Genomic DNA, 24,063 nt, shown 5'->3' with positions numbered 1-24,063 from the left:
GACAGTTACCATTTATCGGATTATAAATTTTGAGCTTGTTTTGATATTATGTGTCGTTGTTAGTCTTAGTTGAATGGTTAGCGTCTTATTGTTTGATAGTTGGAACTTGGAACTTTTAATTTACAAATATTACGTGTTAAATGAAATTAATCCAAGAAAGAAAGGAACACTTAACGCTGTGGAACTTATAATTGTATTTCAAAAAGGATTCATTGATAAAGTGCACGAGTTTATCAAGGAACACTCTTAACTCTTGAGTGTTTGAACACAACATTTGTAGGATTCATAGCCTGTTTGACTAAACTTTTGTTTTGGTAAAAGTAATTTTTTTTTCAAAGTTAATTTGACCAAACTTTTATATGGGCAAAACAAATTATTTTTGAGTCAAAATTAGTTTTTGAGAAGTAGAAAAAATAGTTTTTTTTTTTCAAAATATACTTAAAATATTTTTTAAAAGTTTGATCAAATACTAATTACTGCTCTGTAATACTTTTTAAGTTAGCCAAACATAAACTTCTTTCCGATAAAACTTTCATTAGCCAAACATAAACTGTTTGGCGCGAAAAATACCTTTCACAATAAATTTGATTCAAGCTGTCCATCAATCTTTTTTAACGAAGAAGTGCAATCATGACTTGTTTGTTCAAGTACAATCAGATTTTATGGATATGCATTTATACTAGTACGTATTGATCTAGTTTTACGTACGGCTTATTTACTCCGTTCTGTAAGTTAGCAAATCATATTTATTATAGACAACTACATATTGTTGTAGATCATTTTGATTTGAATATGTCAACATATTTACAGTCAACAGTGTCGATTCTTATAAGCTAAACTCTTTAACTTTTAAATAATACTTAGAATACTAGTTTAAGGTGCATTTTAAATAAAATATCTTAAAATTTCACAAGTTTTTAAATATTTAAGTAAAATATAGTTCTTGCCAAAACAAAAAAATTAAGAACTTTTTTGCAACTTTAACTTTAATTTTAACCAAATATCATATATACTTTGTATATATAAAAATGAGAGTAGTTTACAATGTGGTTAAGCGAAATGGCAAGCTAAAAATAAATCACTAGGCAATCTTATGACAATGTCATCTAAATTAGGTAATAACATTAAATTTAAATTCAAAGATAAAGCTTTTTAAATAAACAAAATAAAAAAAATTCTAGATTTATTTCTTGTCTATTTTATCACCCTCCTCGTGGATTTTTTTTAAAATTATGGTGACTTTTTCTCAAAAATTAAAAAGCGAAATTGTAAAATTATTTTTCGCCAAAACTCAATCAAGATTTTTTTAAAAAAATAACAGCGTTTCAATGGTGGAGTTTAGTTGAAACTATATTTTGTAGAATTTGAAAAACTATTTTTCAATTTCTTGAAACAAACGCCATCATGAAGGATTGGATTTCCCGTTTTACCATAATAAACTTTTAATAATAACATATTTTCGTTAAAAACATTAAGGTTTTGAAAGATAAAGTTTTACAAATGAATATTGTTAGTTTTTATTTTGAATTGAACATCAAAATTTATGTAAATAATCTGCACACCTTTTTTAGATGAAATTAAAACCGTGTGGTTTAGTAAAATTAAAGTGCTAAAAATAGTGCGAATTTAATTTATTTAAATAATATACTCTATTCAACATAATTTGTACAACATTTATAATAAATAAAACGCCGGGGTTTGAGGGAATGAAGTGACAAAATAATTTTCAATTTGAATTTACCCAAATATATCTCCAACATAATGTACATAATTATTTTGAAAATAGAGATCACATTATTAATGTTTGAATTTGGATTGAAGATAAATATCCTTTTAGCGTTTTATCCTTAGCCTAATCCTTAGTGATGTAACATTACTGATAGTCCTATGTTTTACTCCTTCTCTATATAAATATTAGCCTACAACTCGACAAGTTGAGTGCAAGTAATCGGTTTTAGCTTTATTTTATGTAGTCCAATACGTTTAGAGTAAAATTCAGTTTACCCCTTAACCTTTAAAGTTTGGGAAACTATACCCCCTTCATATTTTGAATGGGAACGACAACCCCTTATACTAAAAAATCAGTTGGAAAAAAAAAACTATCAGAATAAACCCTCTTTTTGGAGGGAATAGTTTTGGCGCTATATTCTGGTAATTAGCATAAATTATAGTATTTTATTTTAACTTTTAAGCAAAAGCTTGACTGAAAAATTTGGGAAAAACATAGTGGGTTTGGACATAAGAATTGTAAAATTCCAAAATAGGGGGAAAAAATCTTCAAGTGAAAATGGTATTTGAAATTTAGAGTTGTGTTTGGACATGAATATAATTTTGAGTTGTTTTTGAAGTTTTGTGAGTGATTTGAGTGAAAATTATGAAAAATAGCTTTTTGGAGTTTTTTAAATTTTTAAAAATTTTCAAAATGTATTTTTAAGTGAAAATTAGAAATTTTATGAATAAACGTTGATTTCGAAAAAAGTAATTTTTTTGTGGGAAAAAAGAAAAACAATTCTTATGTCCGAACGAGCTCCTAGAGTTATCCGGAAACTAGACGAACTTTTCAAGGTGAGTAACCTTTTTCACTATTCCATATAAGTGGTTTTGTGCTTGCACACAATTTACAAAGTTTGTACTCCTATCTATTTATATAATATATTCTTATTATAATATTATTTGTCATATTCTATGTTTCAAAGGGACAAAAGACATATACTAAAATATGAATGGAGTCCATCGGCCTTATTAGTTGAGAAACTATGGGTACTGCTCAGCAGCAACAATGGGGGTATTCTAATCTTTTTCAAAATCAACTCCTTGCTCAATATCTAGTGAGCGAATACTACACATCTCTTTCACTTTTTTATTTTCACTTAAGAATGTTTTCATTATATGTATTGATTTGCAAGTGGTTAAAGTTTTATCTGTCCAATCCAATATCTTTCTCTTCGTTAACTTCCATCGATGAATCCATATCTCTTCAATCCAACAGCAAGGAATTCCACCTAAGAGCTTCACTTCTAGGCTTTTTTTATCTATATCTTCTCAATCGGGATTGTTGGGGTCCTCATCATTTGCACCAAATCGATGCAAATTTATTCAAACACTTTCATCTGAAGATTTCCAGTGGCTTGCTAGCCTAACATGGCATTTTACTATAAGGTGAAGTGTAATATTTTCATCCAAAATAATACTTGAGTTTTCTTGCTTGAAAATTTTAAGATATTTTTATGTTATTTTGAGGTCATTCCTAAGAATCATGTAATAGAGAAAATCGTATATCAAAAAAGTTCAAGAAAAGATAGGCATCTTAAGTAAAATTTTTTAGAGATTCTTCTAAATGTGTTGCCTTATAGAATGGTCTAAAGCCATGTAGGGTAGACACATTCTACTAGCGATGATATATGATTAAAGTATTGTGAAATTTCCTGTGAGGTGCCATTTTGTTCATTCTGGGACATATAGGGACAAAGCTGAATACTCTTGATACAAGGACAAAAGCTCTAAGGGAGAATTGAGATGCCGTTGAAATATACTTCATCTTTTGAGTGCAAGGGGTTATCATTCCCATTCAAAAGGAAAAGGGATATAGTTTTTCAACCTTTGGATTGCATAAGGGGTTGTCGTTCCTGCTCAAAATGTGAAGAGGGGTATAGTTTTCTAAGCTTTAATGGTTAAGGGGGTAAATTGGATTTTACTCATACATTTATCAATAGATTTTGTTCAACAGGTTATATAAGGTGCGAGCTTTAAATTTTATAAGAATATGAAAATTGTTAAAAATATTAAGATTCAATTAAAAGTAAAATTCTTGCAATAGCAAACCCACAAATGTAGTGCATATGAAAAGTTCAAGTTTGTGTTATTTGTGAAATGAAGAAACTGTTGAATTTGACAAGATTAATGTAAACTAGTATAAATATTTAAAGCCTCTTTTTTTGGAAGAAATTAGTAGATGCATTTACATTGCATTATCACACTTAATATGATGTCATGCATGACATTATTAAGGTCATTTTCCTTCTATAAATAGCAAGGGTTTTGTTCATTTGTAAACATCTCTCACTTGCCTTCTTATCTCCTAAGGCATTTGAATATTATTTCTCTCTTGTAGTATTTCACTTGTATTTTTTGGAGTGAAGAAAAGTTTGAGTTGATTGTGTCCAAGAACTAGGCAAAAATTAAATTTTGTCAAACCTCGTTAATTTTTGGTGTTCTTTTTATTATTGTCTCATTTACTATATATTAGCTACCTTTAGATATAGTAGTTGTGATTTAATCACTCTCTATATATTCAGCTTTCGCAAGAATTGGTATCAAAACCAAAGTTCTATCTTAGTATGCTCTGTGGTTGCAGTATAGTCTGAATTTCCACATCAAAAAAGAATTACTTTGGTGTTCTGTAATGTCAGCAAATAAATAGTATCTGTAGTAAAATGGAAGATAATAAAAATGAAGAGTCCACATCAGGTGTCAGTAATACGTCGTTGACATCTTCGCTTATGACAAGAATTACGTCAAATGCGAAATTTGCAATTAAAATTTTTTACGGGTCAGGACATTTCGGTATATGGCAAGCTGAGGTTCTTGATGTCCGTTTTCAACAAGGGCTAGATATTGCCATAGAAGAAAATAAATCAGACAATATCGGAGAAGGAGATTGGAAGATTATCAACCGCGTTGCTTGTGGTACCATTCGATCTTACCTCGCAAGAGAACATAAATATCCATACATAAAAGAAACTTCTGCAAGTAAATTGTGGAATGCATTGGAGGATAAATTCTTGAAAAAAAACAGTCAAAATAAACTTTACATGAAAAAAAGATTGTTGCGCTTCACATATGTTTCTAGTACTACAATGAATGATCACATCACCAGCTTTAATAAGTTTGCGATAGATTTGCAGAATATGGACGTGACCTTTAGTGATGGAGATATGGCCTTAATGTTATTAAGTTCACTTCCCGATGAGTACGAACACCTCGAAACAACTCTACTTCATGGGAATGATGATGTATCTCTCAAAGAAGTTTATTCTGCCTTATACAGCTATGAACAAAGAAAGAGAAAAAAGCAAAAGAGTAGAGAAGGAGAAGCACTGGTTGTGAGAGGTCGTTCTCAAAATCATATGAGAACGAAGAAAGGAAGATCCAACTTCCAAGTCAAGATCCAGACCTAGCAAAGATGAATGCGCCTTTTGCCGAGAAAACGGGCACTGGAAGAAAGACTGTCCAAAGTTAAAAAACAAGGCCAAACCTAACAATGGGAAAGCTGTCATGGATTCAAATGTAGTTGATTGTGATGACTCTGATTTCTCACTAGTTACAACTGAGCCATTCAAACCATCTGACATATGGATGATGGATTCGGCTTGTAGCTATCATATGTGTCCCAACAGGGACTGGTTCATTGATTTTCAAGAAGGAGAATGTGGAGTTATTCACACCGCGAATAATAATCCTCTTACCGCATATGGTATTGGTTCAATCCGATTAAGGAACCATGATGGATTGATCAAAACATTAACATATGTTCAATATGTATCGGAATTGAAGAAAAATCTCATTTCTGTAGGACCTCTAGAGTCAAATGGGCTCAAAGTCGTTGCAGAAAATAGGATAATGAGAATATGCTTTGGTGTACTAGTGGTAATGAAGGAAATTCGGCGAAATAATAACATGTACCGCTATCACGGTAGTACAGTTATTGGAACAACAACAGTGATATCCAGTGATGACAAGGAGGCAGAAGCAACCAAGCTATGGCACATGCGCTTGGGACATGCTGGAAGAAAATCCTTAAAGATTTTATCAGATCAAGGAATGTTAAAAGGAGTAAAGACTTGCAATTTGGAGTTTTGTGAGCATTGTGTCAAGGGGAAACATACAAGGGTTAAATTTGAAATAGCAATCCATAATACTAAAGGTATTTTAGATTATGTTCACTCTGATATTTGGGGTGCTTCCAAAATACCTTCATTAGGTGGGAAACATTATTTTGCAACCTTTATTGATGACTTTTCCCGGAGAGTGTGGGTGTATACTATAAAAACCAAAGATGAGGTACTGGGAATTTTCCTCAAATGGAAGGTGATGATAGAGACTCAAACATGCAGAAAAATAAAGTGTCTTTGCACCGATAACTATGGAGAATACAAAAATGATCTTTACAATAAGATTTGTGAAGATAATGGCATTTTGAGACATTTCACTGTCAGAAATACACCACAATAGAATGGAGTAGCAGAACGCATGAACCGGACTTTGCTGAAGAAGGTTCGGTGTATGTTGTCTAATGCTCGCTTGGGCAGAGAATTTTGGGCTGAGGCTAGGGTTGTTCATTTGGATCGGATATCCAAAATCCGAACCGATCCGCTCAATTTCGAATTTCGGATTTCGGATATTTGGATAGGATTTTGGATTGTGTTTATTAAAATTTTGGATATTCGGATCGAATTCAGATTGGTATAATTGTAACTCGATCCGATCCAAAATCCAAAATTATTAGGGCATGTATAAATATTAAACTTTAATTTCGGATAGTCAGTACTTCCTTTACATCTTTCTCCAAGTTATTACTTTTTCAATTGTTGGATTTAGCTATATTGGCACCATAGTACTATCATAATTGCAGAAACATGAATTTTTCTCACTGTATTGCCTCTTTTACAAAGAAAATATACATATAATTTTGCAATTTTGAGGCATAATAATCCGATCCGAAATTCAAAAATCCGATCCGATCCAAATTTTAAAATTTGATCTGATCCGATATTAATTCGGATCGGATTCAGATTGCATTTGTAGAATCTGAAATCCGAAATTTGAAATCCGAATCCGAAATGTGCTGAATCCGATCTGATCCATGCATAGCCTTAGCTAAGGCAATAACATATGCATGCCACCTCATTAATCGTCTACCATTTGTCGCTATTGGAGGCAAGACACCATTTGAAAAATGATATGGAAAACCTGCTGAAGATTATAATTTTTTGCATGTGTTTTGCTCAAATGCATACTATCATGTGAAAGAGTCAAAATTGGATTTAAGGCAAAGAAAGCTATATTTATGGGGATTACTTCTGGAGTCAAAAGATACCGATTATGGTGTCCAGAGACAAGAAAAATTATATTCAGCAGAGATGTTACCTTTGATGAATATGCCATAAGTCCATAACAGATAAGGTGACGGTTGAAGATGTCAAACAAACTGATGGTGCTTCAAAGCAGGTGGAGTTTGATGGAAAATTAATTTTCCCAACACAGGGAGAAAACGAGAAAACGAAAGAAGATTTTCCCCTGGAAGAAGAGTTAGTGGAAGGGGAGATTCCAACTCAGGAACCCCAACAACAACTTGAATCAATAACAACCAGCAAGCCAAAAAGAACAATAAAGAAACTTGTTCATCTCATAGAGGCGGTGGCTTGTGCAGCTTCAATTGTAGCTGATGGTATTCCTACCACTTATAAAGATGTAGTCCAAAGTTCAGAAGAAGGTAAGTGGAGGATTTACATGAATGAAGAAATGCAGTCCCTTCATAAGAATTGCACATGGAAATTGGCCAATCTCCCAAAGGGCAAGAAAGCAATTGGGTGCAAATGGATATTTGCAAAGAAAGAAGGATTTCCTAACCAAAAAGATGTTCGTTACAAAGCAAGATTGGTGGCCAAAGGGTACGCTCAAAAGGAGGGAATTAATTACAATGAGGTATTTTCTTCAGTCATGAAATACTCCTCCATTAGAGTTTTGTTGGCTTTGGTAGTACAGTTGAATTTGAAACTAGTTTAGTTAGATGTAAAAACTGCATTTTTACATGGAGACTTGGAAGAGGAAATCTATATGACTCAGCCAGAGGGATTCAAAGTTGCTGAAAAGGAAAATATGGTATGCAAACTTGAAAAATCGTTGTACGGATTGAAACAATCTTCTAGACAATGGTACAAATGATTTGACAAGTTTATGTTGCGGCAGAAGTACAGAAGAAACAAATACGATCATTGTGTGTATTTGCGCAAGCTTGAAGACAGATCCTTCATATATCTTCTCCTATACGTTGATGATATGTTGATAGCTTCCAAAAGTCAAGAGGAAATTGAGAAATTGATGATTCAACTAAGAAAAGAGTTTGAGATGAAAGATAGGGGTAAGGCGAAGAAAATTCTTGGCATTGAGATAAAAAGAGATAGACATTCAAAGAAACTCTATCTATTTCAAAAAGAATACTTGAAGAGAGTAATAGATCGATTTGGCATGAATGAGAATACGAAGTCGGTTAGCACTCCTCTTGCTCCTCACTTTAAGCTCAGTGCTGCTATGTCGCCAAAGAATGAAGTTGAACGAGAGTATATGTCAAAAGTGCCATATGCGAATGCCGTTGGTAGCTTGATGTATGCAATGGTTTGCACAAGACCTGATATTTCACATGCTATCAGAGTTGTAAGCAGGTATATGCATGATCCAGAAAAGGAGCATTGGCAAGCTGTGAAATGGATTCTACGGTATATTTGTAATACTGTAGATGTTGAATTAATTTTTGAGCAGGAAGATAGTCAGTATCTGGTTGGATATTGTGACTCGTATTATGCGGGTGATTTGGATAAGCGTAGATTAACTACTGGTTATGTTTTCACTTTTGCAAATGCACTAGTTAGTTGGAAGTCTACTTTGCAGTTAATGGTTGCTTTGTCTACTACTGAGGCAGAGTACATGGCAATTACAGAGGCTGTAAAGGAGGCAATTTGGCTTCAAGGGTTGCTTAGAGAGCTTGGTATTGGTCAAAAAAATATCACACTATTTTATGATAGACAGAGTGCTATCCAATTAGCAAAGAACCAAGTTTATCATGCAAGGACGAAGCACATTGATGTTCGATATCACTTTGTACGAGATATTATAGAAGAAGGTAGAGTCATGGTATAGAAAGGACTACAGACAACCCTGCCGATATTCTAACAAAAGTAGTGACTGCAATCAAGTTTCAACATTGTTTGAACTTGATCAACATTGTCAAACTTTGAAGATTGAAGTTGTGATGACCCAAAATGTCATCTTATATTTTAGAACTCGAATCTGTACTCTTAAGCCTTAAAAATCTTATTTTTACCCTCCTCAATTTGCGTGCGCACTCCGGGCGTATTTGCGGAAAACTTTTATATTGAAAATTGATGAAAATAAGAATGTTTGCCTTAAAAATTAATTTTAGTTGACTTCGGTCAATATTTTTGGTCAACGAGCCCGGATCCGTATTTTGACGGTCCTGGTGGGTTCGTATCGAATTATGGGACCTGGGCATATGCCCGAAATCGAATTTGGAAGTCCTTAGCTCGAGTTATGAATTTTTAATAAAAATTAAAAGTCTGAAAATTAATTGTTTTTAAGAATTTGTTGATGTTTGGCCTTGTTGTTATCGGGTTCGTATTTTAGTTTCGGAGCCCGGTATATGTCCAATATAATATTTATGAATTATCTGTGAAATTTGGTGAGAAACGGAGTTGATTTGACGTGATTCGGACGTCCGGTTGTGGAAATAGGAATTTTAAAGCTTTCTTGAAAATTTCGTTCAATTTGGTGCTAAATTCGTAGTTATAGATGTTATTTTGGCAGTTTGATCACGCGAGCAAGTTCGTATGATGTCTTTAGACTTGTGTGCATATTTAGTTTGGAGCCCCGAGGGCTCGGGTGAGTTTCAGATAGGCTACGGGATGTTTTAGACTTAGAAAATCTAGTGTGTCTATTTTGTATCTGGTATCTGATATGTTGTGCTTCGCGATCGCGAAGGGGAACCTGGGCTGGGGAGGATTTTACTCTACGCGAACGAGAGATCATGGTCGCGAATGCGGAGCATTGGGGGGAGTTGCTCTACGCGAATGCGACCCGTCGAACGCGAACGCATAACTTTAGCTAGGCTGGGTAGGGGACCTGGGAAACTCTATGCGAACGCGAGCCCTGTCGCGAACGCGAAGGTAAGGCGGGCTAAACCTTCGCGAACGCGTAAAGCCTCCCGCGATCGCATAAGTCCTTAGGAGGTTGCACTTCGCGAACGCGACAGTGTTCACACGATCGTGATGAACACTGTCGCCCAACACTTAACAGAATCAAAAACGGGATTTAGTCATTATTTCACATTTTCAAGAACCAAACGGGCTAGAGGCGATTTTCAAGAGATATGTTCTTCCCCAGGGTATTGGTAAGTGATTCTAAACCATTTTCTTTTAATTATCCATTACATTTCATTAATTTTCAACCTAAAATCTAGAGTTTTCATGGTAGAATTAGGGGTTTGGATAGAAACTAGAGATTTCGGAAATTTGAGGATTTAGACCTCAATTTGAGGTCAGATTCTAAAACTAATTATATATTCGGGCTCGGGGGTGAATGGGTAAATGAATTTTGGTCCGAACCTTGAGTTTTGAATCAAGCGGGCCCGGGGTCGATTTTCGACTTTTTGGAGAAAAATTTGGGAAATTTAATTTATGCAATGCAATTGATTCTTTTAGCAATATTTGATATTATTGAGTCATTTTTGAATAGATACGAGTGGTTTGGAGGTGAATTCTAGAGGAAAAGCTGTGATTGAGTATTGAGTGGCCTTCGGAACGAGGTAAGTGTTGTGTCTAACCCTGACTTGAGGGAATTAGAAACCTCAGATTATTTGCTATGTGAAATTTATGTGAGCGGCGTATATGTAAGGTGACGAGTACTTATGCACCGCTAATTTACTTGTTTTCCCTGTTTTCTCTCATTTTTCTTATATTGTCTCTTTTCTATGCCTAATTACTAAGTGTTTATACTAGTGTTGTTAAATTGATCGCTCTTATCATGTTTACGGATTTTCTGGTGATAATCGAGTATTTATTTCAAAGTTGAGATTGATATTGTGGAACCAAATTTTTAAGTAAGGCTTGTACTTGTTATTCTATCTCTCTGTTGTTATTTATGCATTGCATTATGGTAAGGGAGAGTGTTAATGCACGAAGGGTGATGCCGTGCCATATTGTGAGTGTAAAAGTACAAAAGGTGATATCGTGTCATGATATGAGAGTTAATGCACGAAGGGTGATACCTTGCCATGATATGAGAGTTAACACACGAAGGGTGATGCCGTACCATTTCTGTTGATTTTATGGTTAGATTGAGAGTAAAAGCACGAAGGGTGATGCCGTGCATTTTTTCCTTTACTGTATTCGTGCTCCTGTTGATTCATAGTATATTGGTTGTTCCAGTTCTCATTTTGCTGTAGCTCTTTATTTCGTATTTCCCTCCAACATGTTTCCCCCTCCCGATAATTCTTGTCTAGCTCTTCATTACTGTTATTTGTATATATACTGTTTAATTGTATGTAGGTGTCTTGCCTTAGCCTCGTCACTACTTCGTCGAGGTTAGGCCCGACATTTACCAGTACATGGGGTCGGTTGTACTGATACCGCACTTTGCACTTTCTGTGCAGATTTTGGTACTGGCTCGGGTTGATCGAGAGTTTGCTATTGGACCGCTATACGGAGACTCAAGGTAGATCTGTCGGCGTTCACTGACCTTGAAGTCCCCGTCTATCTTTTCTGTTCTACTGTTTCTTTCATTCAGACAATTATATTTCTTTCAGACTATTACTTGTAGTGAATTCTAGAATGCTCGTGAATTGTGACTCCAGATCCGGATGGTAGAAATTAATGTAGTTCTTATATTATTCCGCACTTACTATATTTCATCCTAGTTAATTGTTGTTATTTACTTAATGGAATAAGGATTGGTTTAATGATTCTCTAACGTTGGCTTGCCTAGCAAGTGAAATGTTAGGCGCCATCACGGTCCCGATGGTAGGAATTTCGGGTCGTGACAGAAGTTGAAGACACAATCAAAATTTATCAGTGAGAGAAAATTAAAAAAATAGAATCTTACCAAGGTGGAGATTTGTTGAATTTGACAAGATTAATGTGAATTAGTGTGAATATTTGAAGCCTCGTTTTTTGGAAGAAATTGGTAGATGCATTTTTCATGCATTTACATTGCATGATCACACTTAATATGATGTTATGACTTATGCATGACATTATTAAGGTCATTTCCCTTCTATAAATAGCAAGGGTTTTGTTCACTTGTAAACATCTCTCACTTGCATTCTTATCTCCTAAGGTATTTGAATATTCTCTCTCTCTTGTAGTATTTCACTTGTATTTTTTTGAGTGAAATAAAGTTTGAGTTGATTGTGTCCGAGGACTAGGCAAAAATCAAATTTTGCCGAAACTCGTTAATTTCTGGTGTTCTTTTTATTATTGTCTCATTTACTATTTATTAGCTACCTTTAGATATAGTAGTTGTGATTTAATCACTCTCTATATATTCGGCTTCCGCAACAGAAACAAGTAGCCTTTTCTTTCTTCTTTTTGTATTTCTATTTTTATTAAGCGATTTTTTAATTCATTAAGCCATTTATCATTAAATTTCTTTTATTGTTTTTATTTTGCTATTTCTATTTTTTCTCTATTGTTTTCATCTTTCTTTCTCTCTTTTTTTTTTCAAATGAATATTTAGTTTCAATCTTCACCTAGATTTTACTGATAAAAGATTTATGATCGTATAGGTCTCTTGCTAAAGCTAAAGTTTATAGGTAAATTACTTCATTTCAATTTGTGCATAATCAGTAGTGACATAACACATGAAAATTGAAGAACCAACTATGGAAGGAAAAAACAGAAAAGAAAATAGGTATGAACAGTTATTGTTAGAGTATTCAACTAGAGCTGATGTTTGTTACAAAACATATTTAAATAATACTGAAAGAACTTTGAGCAATAAAATAAAGTATAAAAATATACTAATTTTAAAAAAAATTATGTTAATATTTATCTGAGTAAACGAAGTAATGTTAAGGACACTAAGAACCTGTTTGGCTAAGCTTCTCGGAGGCCAAAAATACTTTTTTTTTTGGGTCAAAAAAGTACTTTTTGAAAAATTTAAGGTGTTTGGCCAAAATAAAAAAGTATTTTTTGCCAACAACAGAAGCAATTTTTCAGCTTTTGGGAAGAAGCAGAAAATTTTAGCTTCTTCCAAGAAGCAGAAGCAGAAGAAGAAAATTAATTTATTCAAGACAAAACTTTCCTCACCATGAATATATATATATATATATATATATATATATATATATATATATATATATATATATATGTGTGTGTGTGTGTGTGTGTGTGTGTGTGTGTGTAACTTTTCTACCATCAGATACATGAATCATGTAAACTTTTTGTGATGACCCAAAATGTCATCTTTAAATTTAATAATTAATTATGTATTCTAAGACCTCGGCAAGTACTATTTATCATTCCTCGACTTGCGTGCGCAATCCGTAAAATTTTATGGAAAGTTTTTATGTGAAAAATGGATTTAAAATATGTATTAGAGCTTTAAAACTCAATTGAGTTGACTTTGGTCAACATTTTGAGCAAACGAACTCGGATCAGTATTTTGACAGTTCCGGTAGGTCCGTATCGTGATTTGGGACTTGGGCGTATGCCCGGAAGTAAATTCCGAGGTCCCTAGCCCGAGATATGGAATTTCGAAGAAAAATTAAAATGTTTAAGTTCGAATAGTGACCGGATGCCTAATTATGTGAAAACGATCCCGGAATAGAATTTTGATGATTCCAACAGCTCTGTATAGTGATTTTGGACTTAGGAGCGTGTTTGAAATTTTATTTGGAAGTTCGTAGTTAAATTAGGCTTGAAATGGCTAAAAACAAGAATTTAAGTTTGGAAGTTTGACCGATGAGTTGACTTTTTGATACCGGAGTCGGAATTCAGTTCCGAAAATTTTTATAGCTCCGTTATGTCATTTATGACTCGTGTGAAAAATTTGAGGTCAATCGGAGTTGATTTGATAGGTTCCGACATCGAATGTAGAAGTTGAAAACTCTTAGTTTCATTAAGCTTGAATTGGGGTATGATTCATGGTTTTAGCATTTGTTTGATGTGATTTAGAGGTTCCACTAAGTTCGTATGATGTTTTAGGACTTGTTGGTATATTTGGTTGAGGTCCCCAAGGCCTCGGGGTGAGTTTCGGATGGTTAACAGATCAAACAAATTGGACTTAAAAGCTGCTGCAGTGTTGTTTCCTCTTCTGTTGGATATTCTGTGTTGATATCTTGCCCAGGTATCGAGCCCAGGGTTGACGAGGCTCAGGCTCGAGCTTGAGATCGAAGCCACGATCGAAGGTCCAGCTCGAGGCCATGATCGAAGGTAAGGCTCGAAGGCTAGGATCGAGACTCATGCTCGATGCCCTGATCGAAGGCCCATGCTCGATGCCCTGATCGAAGGCCCATGCTCGATGCCGTGATCGAAGGCCCATGCTCGATGCTCTGATCGAAGGCACATGCTCGATGCCCTGATCGAGGCCATGACCGAGGTCCAGGCTCGAGCCTGTGATCGGAGCCGCGATCGAGGCCCAGTTCCGAAGGCTGCTGGGCAGTTTTATAAAAAGAGGGCATTCGTCCCATTCACTATTTTTAACAAATTGAAACTTGAGCAGAGGCGATTTTTGATAAATTTTCAAGGAAAAGACATTGGGGTAAGTGATTCTAACTTGAATTTGGTCTATAAACATAAATATATCATTATTTTCACAATTTAATTAGTGTTTTGAGATTGAAATTTGGAAAATTTTAGAAATCTTATAGAAGCGAATTTTTGAGATTTCGGTATCGATACAGAGTCGGATTTGAGTGAAACTGGTATGATTGGACTCGTAATTGAATGGGTTGTCAGATTTCATAACTTTCGCCATATTTCGAGATGTGGGCCCTGCGAGCGAATTTTTAATTAATTTCGGGATCTTTTCTTAAAAATATAGTATTTTCTTATAGAATTGATTCGTATAATATTTAGTGATTGTATCGAATTATTTTGGCTAGATTCGAGCCAGACGGAGTTGGATAATCGTGGAAAAGGCTTTATAGTGGATTAAATTGGAGCAAGACGAGATAAGTCTCTTGTCTAATCTTGTGAGGGAAAAATTACCTCATAGGTGATTAAAATTAAATAATTATTGCTAATTGTGGGGGGCTACGTATGCACGAGGTGACGAGAGTCCGTGCGTAGCTACTATTAATGCTAAAGTCCGGGTAGTTTAGGACTCAAAGCATGCCTTACTTGTGTAAATTGTATTCTTTGATTTATTTATATTAATTGATATCTATATGAATATATTGTGAATTATTAGATAAAGATATTAAAGGATGGAAATCTCATAGGCTTGATTTTCTGTTTAAATCTATTAATTGTTAAAAGAACTTGTTCTCCTCCTGAATTTACCTTATAATAAATATACTCTCCTTCCGGAGGCACATAAGAAAATGTCCTCCTTTCTTGTGGAGCGGGCCGAACGCCTCGGCAGGATAGATGCATCTATGGATCGCGCCGCACGTCCCTCATCAGTGTACACGACACTGTGGATCGGGCCGTGCGTCCTCGGCAGAAATCGTGCTTAATAATAATAATAATTACACGATGCTTTAATAATTTATTTCAGCTTGTGAAGTTAATTAATAAATTGAAAAATCCTTAGAATTTAATGAATTATTATTCTTGCTTGTTAAGGAATTAATTGTTACTCCTGTAAATGATGTTTAATCGATAAATTGGAAACTATTTGAATTGAAGGAATTTAATTAATATATTGAGAATTGTTACATTTGAAGGAATTTGATTATTTTTGCTCATTAAATAAATTATTGTGAATTCTGTAAATCATGCTGATTTAAATATCCTAGTTTTATTTCAGTTATTATTATTGACCCATAGTGAGTGTCAAAGTCGGCCATTTCGTCTTTACCACTTCGAGATTAGGCTTGATATTTTACTAGGTACACGTTGTTTACGTACTCATACTACACTTGCTGCACTTTTTGTGCAGGATTTCAGACAGGTACTAGTGGAGGACCTATCATCACATACCCACGTCATCCCGAGGCATAGTAGTGAGCTGCCTTTCTGAGCCGTTCTGCAGCTACCAGTGTCTTTTTTTATACTTATATTCCGTCTATTTCATTTCAGACAGTATTTGGAGTTTTGTATAATCTACTAGATGCTCATGCACTTGTGACACCGGGTCTTGGCACACTCATTGGTAGAAATTGGTATTTTATTATTTTTTTGGAATAAAAGTTTAACCAATGTACGTTTGACTTATTAGTTGGCTTGCCTAGCCGTAGTGTTGGGCGCCATCACGACCTATAGGTGAAATTGGGTCGTGACACTTTTCAAATTCGTTTTTTGTCTTTTTTTTGTTTTTGCTTCTTTCGCTTGGATAGTTCTTTTTTTCTTTTCTTTTTCTCTAATTTCTACCATTATTTTAAAAATTAAAGATATCAAATACATGAATCATCTTGTAATTTTTCAATTTTTTTTTTGACTTTTCTTGTTTTTGATGTTTTCTTTGACTAATCTTGTTTTTTTATTTTTCTAAATTAATAGATCTCCTAGAATTCTCTCAGTCTTCGATGTACAATTGAAAGAATATTTGGAGTGTGGAAAATTAGGTTTTCTATTTTACGTTCAATGCCAACTTTCAAGTTTGACACTCAGATTCATCTTGTTACAACTACCATGGTTATACACAATTTCATCCAACGACATTCTTCTACTGATAAAGAATTCAACTATTATGCTAATGAAGACATTACTGCAGAGATTGAGGAAGAAGATGGGCCTTCTGGTATTCCTTTAGAAATGCAAAACAAGTCTTCTACTATTATGGATGAGTTGCGTGATAGAATTAGAGATGAATTGTTGAGAAATATTATCATGTGTGAGTGACTTTGCTTACTATTTCATTGTTGATTATCAATATATGGAATAAACTTTAAGTCACACTAAATGACGTATTTTGATTATTCAAATCATCGTGTAAATAACAAGTAATTATACTAGATAATATTATTGCTTTAGTATAACTATAGATGTTGCAATGATTTAAATATTTGGTATTTATGTTTACTTTATGTTTATATTTTAATTAAATTAAATAAAAAAATAATAACAGTCTCTTATAATAAATATTTAAATATATATATATATTTTTTTTAAATAATTATAAAACCTTGGTACTATTCTTTTTGGTAATTTGACACTCAAAAGCACTTTTTATAAAGATTAGCCAAAGATAATTTGTTTATCAAATATTGCAAAAAGTACTTATTAAATGAATTGGCCAAACACAATTTTTTTTTAAAAAGTACTTTTAAAAAAGTACTTTTAGAAAAAAATACATTTCAAAATAAGCAGTTTTTGGCAGCTTGGCCTAACAGGCTCTAAGTCAAGTAGAAAGCCAATAGAAGATAATGTAATGATATCTTACTTTTAGAAAAAAATATATTTCAAAATAAGCAGTTTTTGGCAGCTTGGCCTAACAGGCTCTAAGTGTAGTAGAAAGCCAATAGAAGATAATGTAATGATATCTCGTATTGATATAGCAATAGTAATAAGCAAAGAGCAAATGTAAAGGTTCATGCATTTTAGAAGGTGTTTGACTGGTCATGAATTTTAGAAATAAAGAATTTTTTTTGAAACTAAATCTCACTGGAAAAAAAGAAATTGAAAGTTGAATTGTTAATGAATATGATAAAAACATAGAAAGAGGGGTAGATATATTATGAGGATATTTATACTTCGAATTAACTCAAGAATAAAATACAGTAAGTAAATAACACTCAAAAATATTATTTTTGGGTTAGACAATTAAAAAATTGTGAACAATTCAATTAAAATTTAATATATATATATATATATATATATATATATATATATATATATATATATATATATATATATACGCGCACGTGCATGCTTGCGTGTGTGTTATTAAAAAGAAAATTAGTGAATGATGTTATTACTTTGCCATGTGAGTTTAATTAGTCCCTAATTTGACTTAACGCCCTTATTATTACTCTTCATTTATTCAAAAAAGAAGAAATAGTCGATAAATATATTAATTCAAGTGACAAGTTAATAAAAAGTCATATTACTAATATAATAATACTAAATAGAGAATAATAATAAAAATATAAAATAAAAAAGTTACTAGATAGCCATTTGCTTAAATTAATATCATAAAACTTACTATATCATTAGGTACACTATATTGATAAAAGAGATATAATTGAAATTTTATTAAAATAATATAATTTAATATGCTCAAACAAATCAAATCACAATTTGTCAAGTTAAGTTTGCTTTAATACAGGCTAATACTAGTTATTCAAACAAACTACTCCGTAGTCATGGTACAGTATTTATTACAGTAATGTCTATTTTGGGTAAAGGTTAAATTCAAAGGAGGACCTCCCTGTAACCCCTATTTCTTCTCTTCCTTTATTCCGACTTTCGTCCAGTCATGTCACCGGCGGCTACTCCGCCGCCACTGTCAGCTCTGCATCAACTGCTATCTCTTTTTCCATTTTCATGTTTAGTCTTTTTCCCTTGCTCATTCTTCACCCTTCTCTCACATCCCGTTTTTGTGAAACTTCTGGAATCACATCCCTTTTTTGTGAAACTTCTGGAATCACATCCCCACGCCAAAATCATCAAATCCCCAATGCTTCAGACCTGGGACACCTCGGGAAGAGGTAGATTAGGAAGGAGAGAGAGAGAGAGAGGTAATTCGCGTCCCAAATGGGTCGACCCAATTCTTCATCTCCTTTCTTATCCCCCCTCTATAAATCCCAGCAAAAATCAGAACCAAAAACCAAAAGTCAAGTACTATAGGATGTAGGTTTCATTTTATCTTTACTGCTCACTCGTATTCTCCATTTTCCTCTTTATTTTGTTTACATTGTGTGTTTATACGATTTTCTTGTTTTAAGTACTGATTTCCCCCTCTCTCTGTCTCTGTTGTTTTATAGTTGAGTCAGAGAAAGAAACAACAACAACATACCTTGTGTAATCTCACATACTAAGGTTTGGGGAGTATAGTGTGTCCGCAAACCTTACCCTACCTTGTGGAGATAGAGAGCATATTTCCAATAGACAAAATGAGCCAGAGAAAGAAGGTGAAAGATAAAATGGTGACATCAATTGAGCAAGTGACTATCCCAGATCATCTCCCTGAGTTCTTTAAGATTTATCACCCTCAAATATGCAACCCCCAACTGGTAATATTTGCTGTTATAATTGTTAGTTATTTCTCCTTAACTGGTAACAGAACTGTCGCATTAAGATCCACTAGTTGAACTTTTAACTTATTCCAACCTTGTTGCTGTTCTTAATTAATTGAAAAACAGAGATCATTTCATGCTGGTATGTTCTCTTAGAGTTTTTGGTTCTTGTCTGAATGTTCACAGTAATATGGGTCCTTTTAGATGTTGATGAAAATAATACTCAAAACTTGCAAATATTTATTTCCTACTGCTACTCCTAATAATCTGGTAAGAATGAGTGTTTATTATCCTAATAAGCAATCTATACTCTTATAATTGCAGAGAAACTAGGATTAGAGATGGTTTGTAAATATTTAAAGAAGGCTTAAAGATGTATATGCTAAATGAATGCCAATTTAATACACTTCATTATTGACTGAAGAGTGAATGTTGACATAATAAAAGCTTTACCGGGTAGTTATGGCCCTAGATGACTAGGGTGGACATTATCAGACAATATACTCAAGAAATTAGCACTGGAATAAGACCCAGCTAGGAGTGTACTTTAATTTTTGTTAAAGCAATTCTATCTTGTTCTATTGTTTATATTGCACATCTTTCTTCCTTCGGAAATCAAAGTGAAGTTACGTTTCGTTTTGTGTCTCCTTTGCTTAGAGAATTCCACCGGCCTTTCTCAAGTTTTTCAATGGAGATATTCCCGCAAACTCTATGCTTCAAGATCTTGCAGGGAGATCTTGGAAGGTTGTTGTGGAAAAGAATGACAATGATTTCTTTTTCATGGGAGGTTGGCCAGACTTTGTGCGGGACAATAATTTGAAATTTGGAGAATTTTTAACCTTTTCCTATGTTGGAAATTCAAACTTTTACGTTAAAATATATGGGATAAATGGCAGCTTAAAGTGGGACGTAACTGCCATCAAAGAGCCTGAGCTGCATCCATTGGACGAAGAAATTGTGCAGGGTAAGCTTCTTTGAAGATCTTCAGCTTGTAGCTAGTGTGGTGTGACACATCTATCTTCATGCTTAACCTTTAAACTTCAGTTCCAAAAATAGTCAACTTACAAATGAGCTGGTTCAGAGATAGGTACGGCAGCTCCGCCAGCTGATCAAGCACTTAATGGATCAGGAGACTTGGTTGTTTATGCCCCTTCATTCGACATTGTCATCAAGCCATCTTATATCCGAAAAAAGCGTTTGGTAAGTTATTATTTGCTAATTTGCATGCATTCATAAATCCGTTAAACTAATTTTCAAAAATGTCATTAAATACAATTGCTTTATTGCTGGAATTGGTACATTCTCATTTATGAGATCCTTTTAAAGCAAGGTATTATCGTGATGCACTTTACTTTGTAAATTTTATTGATGATCATTCTCGTAAACTCAAGGTACTTCCTTTGAAGTCCAAGGATCAAATACTTGATGTCTTCAAGAATTTTCAGGCCTTGGTTGAAAGACAGATAGGGAAGAAATTAAAATATATCTACTTAGACAATGGTGGTGAGTATATTAGTCCTTTTGATAATTATTGCTGATCACAGGATATTCGACATCAGAAAACTCCTTCAAAGACTCCTCAGTTAAATGGTTTAGTAGAGAGGATGTGAACTTTAGTTGAGAGGGTTAGATGTTTGCTTTTAGATGCTAAGCTTCCAGACTCCTTCTGGGCAGAAGCACTTAATACTGCTGCTTATTTTATCAATTTGTCTCCTACTGTTGCTTTGGATGGTAATGTCCCCAACAGAGTTTGGTTTGGTAAGAATGTTTCTTATGATCACTTGAGAGTCTTCGGGTGTAAGGCCTTTGTGCACGTTCCTAAGGATGAGAGGTCAAAGTTGGATGTTAAAACTAGACAGTGTATTTTTATTGGTTATGATCAAGATGAATTTGGCTATCGTTTATGTGATCCAGTTGAGAAGAAACTTGTTAGAAACTATGATATTGTGTTCTTTGAAAACCAGATAATTGATTATTTTGATAAGGTTGAGAAGGTTGATTTTCAGAGCAATGAGAGCTTAGTTGATGTTGATCCAGTTCCTGTGACTATTTCACCTCGAGAAAATCTTCAAACTGATGATAATCAAGTTGATAATGAAGATGACGATCATGTTCAGAATGACCAATATGATGTTGTTGATGCTCCAGTGCAAGGTGATGTGGTTGGCCAACAACCAACTACTATTGATGCTCTAAAGAGTTCTCTCAGAAGATCTACTGGAAAGAAAATACCTTTATTTCGTTATCCTCCTATTGAGTATGTACTCTTGATTGATATGGGAGAATCTAAAAGTTTTGAAGAGGCCATGGACAGTGAATAAAAGGAAAAGTGGTTTGATGCTATAGAAGATGAGATGAAATCTTTGTATGATAATCATACCTTTGATTTGGTTAAGCTAACTAAAGACAAAAAAGCTTTGAAAAATAGGTGGGTTTTCAGGGTGAAACATGAAGATGGTAGCCCAGTTCCACGATACAAGACTATATTAGTTGTTAAGGGATTTAATTAGAAATAAAGGATTTTGATGATATATGCTCTCCTGTTGTAAAGATGTCATCCATTCGTGTGATTCTATGCTTAGCTGCAAGTCTAGATTTGGAGATTGAGCAAATGGATGTTAAGGCTGCTTTTCTCCATGGTGAGTCAGATGAAAAAATATATATGGAGCAGCCAGAAGGTTTTGAAATCAAGGAAAAAGAGAATAATGTTTGCAAGTTGAAAAAGTTCTTGTATGGTTTGAAACAAACTCCCAGACAATGTTACAAGAAGTTTGGTTCACCAGTGAGTTAGCAGGGCTTCAAGAAGACTTCTTCAAACCATTATATTTTTGTGCAAAAATTCTTTGACGATGACTTTATTATTTTATTACTTTATGTTGATGACATACTTGTTGTTGGTCATATTTCTTGCAGAATTTAAAGGTTGAAGTAAGAATTAAATAAGTCTTTTGCTATGAAAAACTTGGGACCAGCAAAGCAGTGGCATGCAAATTGTTAGTGATAGTCTTGTTTAGGGGGAGAATTTCGGGATAAGTGTTAGCCTGCCACTTGTGTTTGCTTATTTGTGAGGTTGTTCTCTCGATATTTTGTACTCACTTTTATATGGTGGGTTGTTCATCTCCGCCTGTAAATGTAGGTCAATTGACCGAACCACATTAAATATCTGTGTCTCTTTTAGTATATTTATCTTTTATTTCCTGATTTATCATTGTTCAAGATTTGGTTTACTAGCTTCCGCATGACACCTGATTATTTCGGTCCTAACATTATCTTCTTCCATATTCATCTTCTACTTCGTATTTGGCTCAAATTTAATTCAAACCACCTCAAATCTCCAGTAAAACAGCCCAAAATTGAGAATTCAAACTCCTTAAGATGTACCTAAACTATTTCAATAGCACCTTCTCAAAATAAATTCTAATTTTGGGAACTCTCAGTTTGCAAACACAAGTTTAAGCGAGTTTCAAGACTTTTAATAGAGTTTTAACTCATCTTCTTCATTTTCAAGCAACCAAATAGTGCTCATCTTCTGCATTAACTTTATACTTTAGGGAAGATTGTTGAAAGTGAACTCTAGTTCCTTGTCATTCAAGTTCGATAAACTCTTATGTGATAGAGGGATCTCAACTAGCCCAGAAAATATTGTAACCTCTTTGTCACAACCCAAAATCAGACTTGTCGTGATGGCGCCTATCTTAATACTAGGTAAGCCGACAACCTCAATAAACCATAAATTTCTTTAAGTTTGAAAATATAATATTTAAATTTAATAGAAAATCCCACAAATAATGATATAAATACACTCCCAAAATCCGGTGTCACTGAGTACATGGGCATATAAATGATAACATAGTCTGACTGATAAAAATATTGTCCGAAAATATAGAACAACTAAAATAAATGAAAGGGAAGAGAGTCAAGGTCTGCGGACGCCAAGCAGCTACCTCGATAGTCTCCAATAGATGAATCCCCGAATCTAGCAACCGCCATATCAGGAAGTACCTTAATTTGCACACGAGGTGCAAAGGTGTAGTGTGAGTACAACCAACTCAATAAGTATCGCAAATAAACAGGGCAAGGTAAGAGAATCTTAATTTGTTGAATTCACCAGTTAAATCAGTACAACTATATCATGCTCAACAGTATTTTGGCATGTAGGGGAAATAAAGCAAGTAAATCATATAAAGATCAAGAAAATACAAGTTTCAAACATTGCAAGGACAACTCACGTGCTGCACGGACAACTCACGTGCTAACAATAGAATCTGCACGGACAATTTACGTGCGACACAGATAACTCATGTCAATAATATAATATATAGATCCGCACGGATAACTCACGTGCCAAAGTATCAATATATGGATCTACATGGACGACTCACGTGCTGTACGTACAACTCACATGCCGAAGTATCATACAGTAGCAATAAAGTAAGGGTAGAAATATATAATGAATGAAATAAGATTCTCATGTCCCCGGACTGGTATAAATGACATGCTAAAGTGTAGGCCTGTGCAAAGTGTGCTATCATAACTAATCCGGAAATTTCATCAATGAAAAGCATTTATCAAGTTTGTCCCGGGATTTAAATCTCTGAGTAAACATATCATGGTTTAATCAGATCGCATAAAATGTTACCACATATTTGTTATCAAAGCTTTAAGCTTAAAAGTTATTTTTGGGCTTATAGGATCCCGAGCACAACCCAAACATAAATACACAACCCGATTCCTGCACACGGGACCATCCCCATACATGTGCGCACCCAAAAGTACGTGGCTATCACAACAATTTAGGCAACTAGTGCCTTAACCGAGTTTAAATACGATACTTACCTCAAGCAACTCAAATCACTCTGCTAGAAAGCCCTTGCCTCGTGAATCGACCTCCGAACGCCTCAAATCTAGTCACAATGATTCGATAAAATCAA

The 24,063-nt window shown here is 34.1% G+C and overlaps 1 protein-coding gene and 1 long non-coding RNA gene across 3 annotated transcripts; both read left to right on the top strand.

The window, feature by feature from the left end:
• Positions 1 to 2,715: 2,715 nt before the first annotated feature.
• On the top strand, positions 2,716 to 11,687 carry LOC138893374 (uncharacterized). Its single transcript, XR_011408742.1, has 2 exons — positions 2,716 to 3,159; positions 11,444 to 11,687. It is a non-coding gene; the product is annotated as an uncharacterized lncRNA (long non-coding RNA).
• A 6,607-nt stretch (positions 11,688 to 18,294) lies between these two features.
• Positions 18,295 to 22,348, top strand: LOC104107012 (B3 domain-containing protein At3g06220-like). Of its 2 annotated transcripts, none has more exons than XM_009615690.4 (5): positions 18,295 to 18,634; positions 18,881 to 19,129; positions 19,790 to 20,096; positions 20,214 to 20,332; positions 21,139 to 22,348. In XM_009615690.4, exons 2-5 carry the CDS (start codon positions 19,010 to 19,012, stop codon positions 21,451 to 21,453), a joined length of 861 nt encoding a protein of 286 aa, XP_009613985.1. In that variant the 5' UTR covers positions 18,295 to 18,634; positions 18,881 to 19,009; the 3' UTR covers positions 21,454 to 22,348. The 2 variants fall into 2 exon arrangements, with proteins under 2 accessions (XP_009613985.1, XP_009613984.1); XM_009615689.4 differs by having other exon boundaries at positions 18,295 to 18,746.
• The last annotated feature ends 1,715 nt before the right edge of the window (positions 22,349 to 24,063 follow it).

The sequence above is a fragment of the Nicotiana tomentosiformis genome, chromosome 6 (assembly GCF_000390325.3).
Source record: "Nicotiana tomentosiformis chromosome 6, ASM39032v3, whole genome shotgun sequence".
Classification (NCBI taxonomy): domain Eukaryota; kingdom Viridiplantae; phylum Streptophyta; class Magnoliopsida; order Solanales; family Solanaceae; genus Nicotiana; species Nicotiana tomentosiformis.
This window is presented reverse-complemented; position numbering and strand designations above follow the sequence as displayed.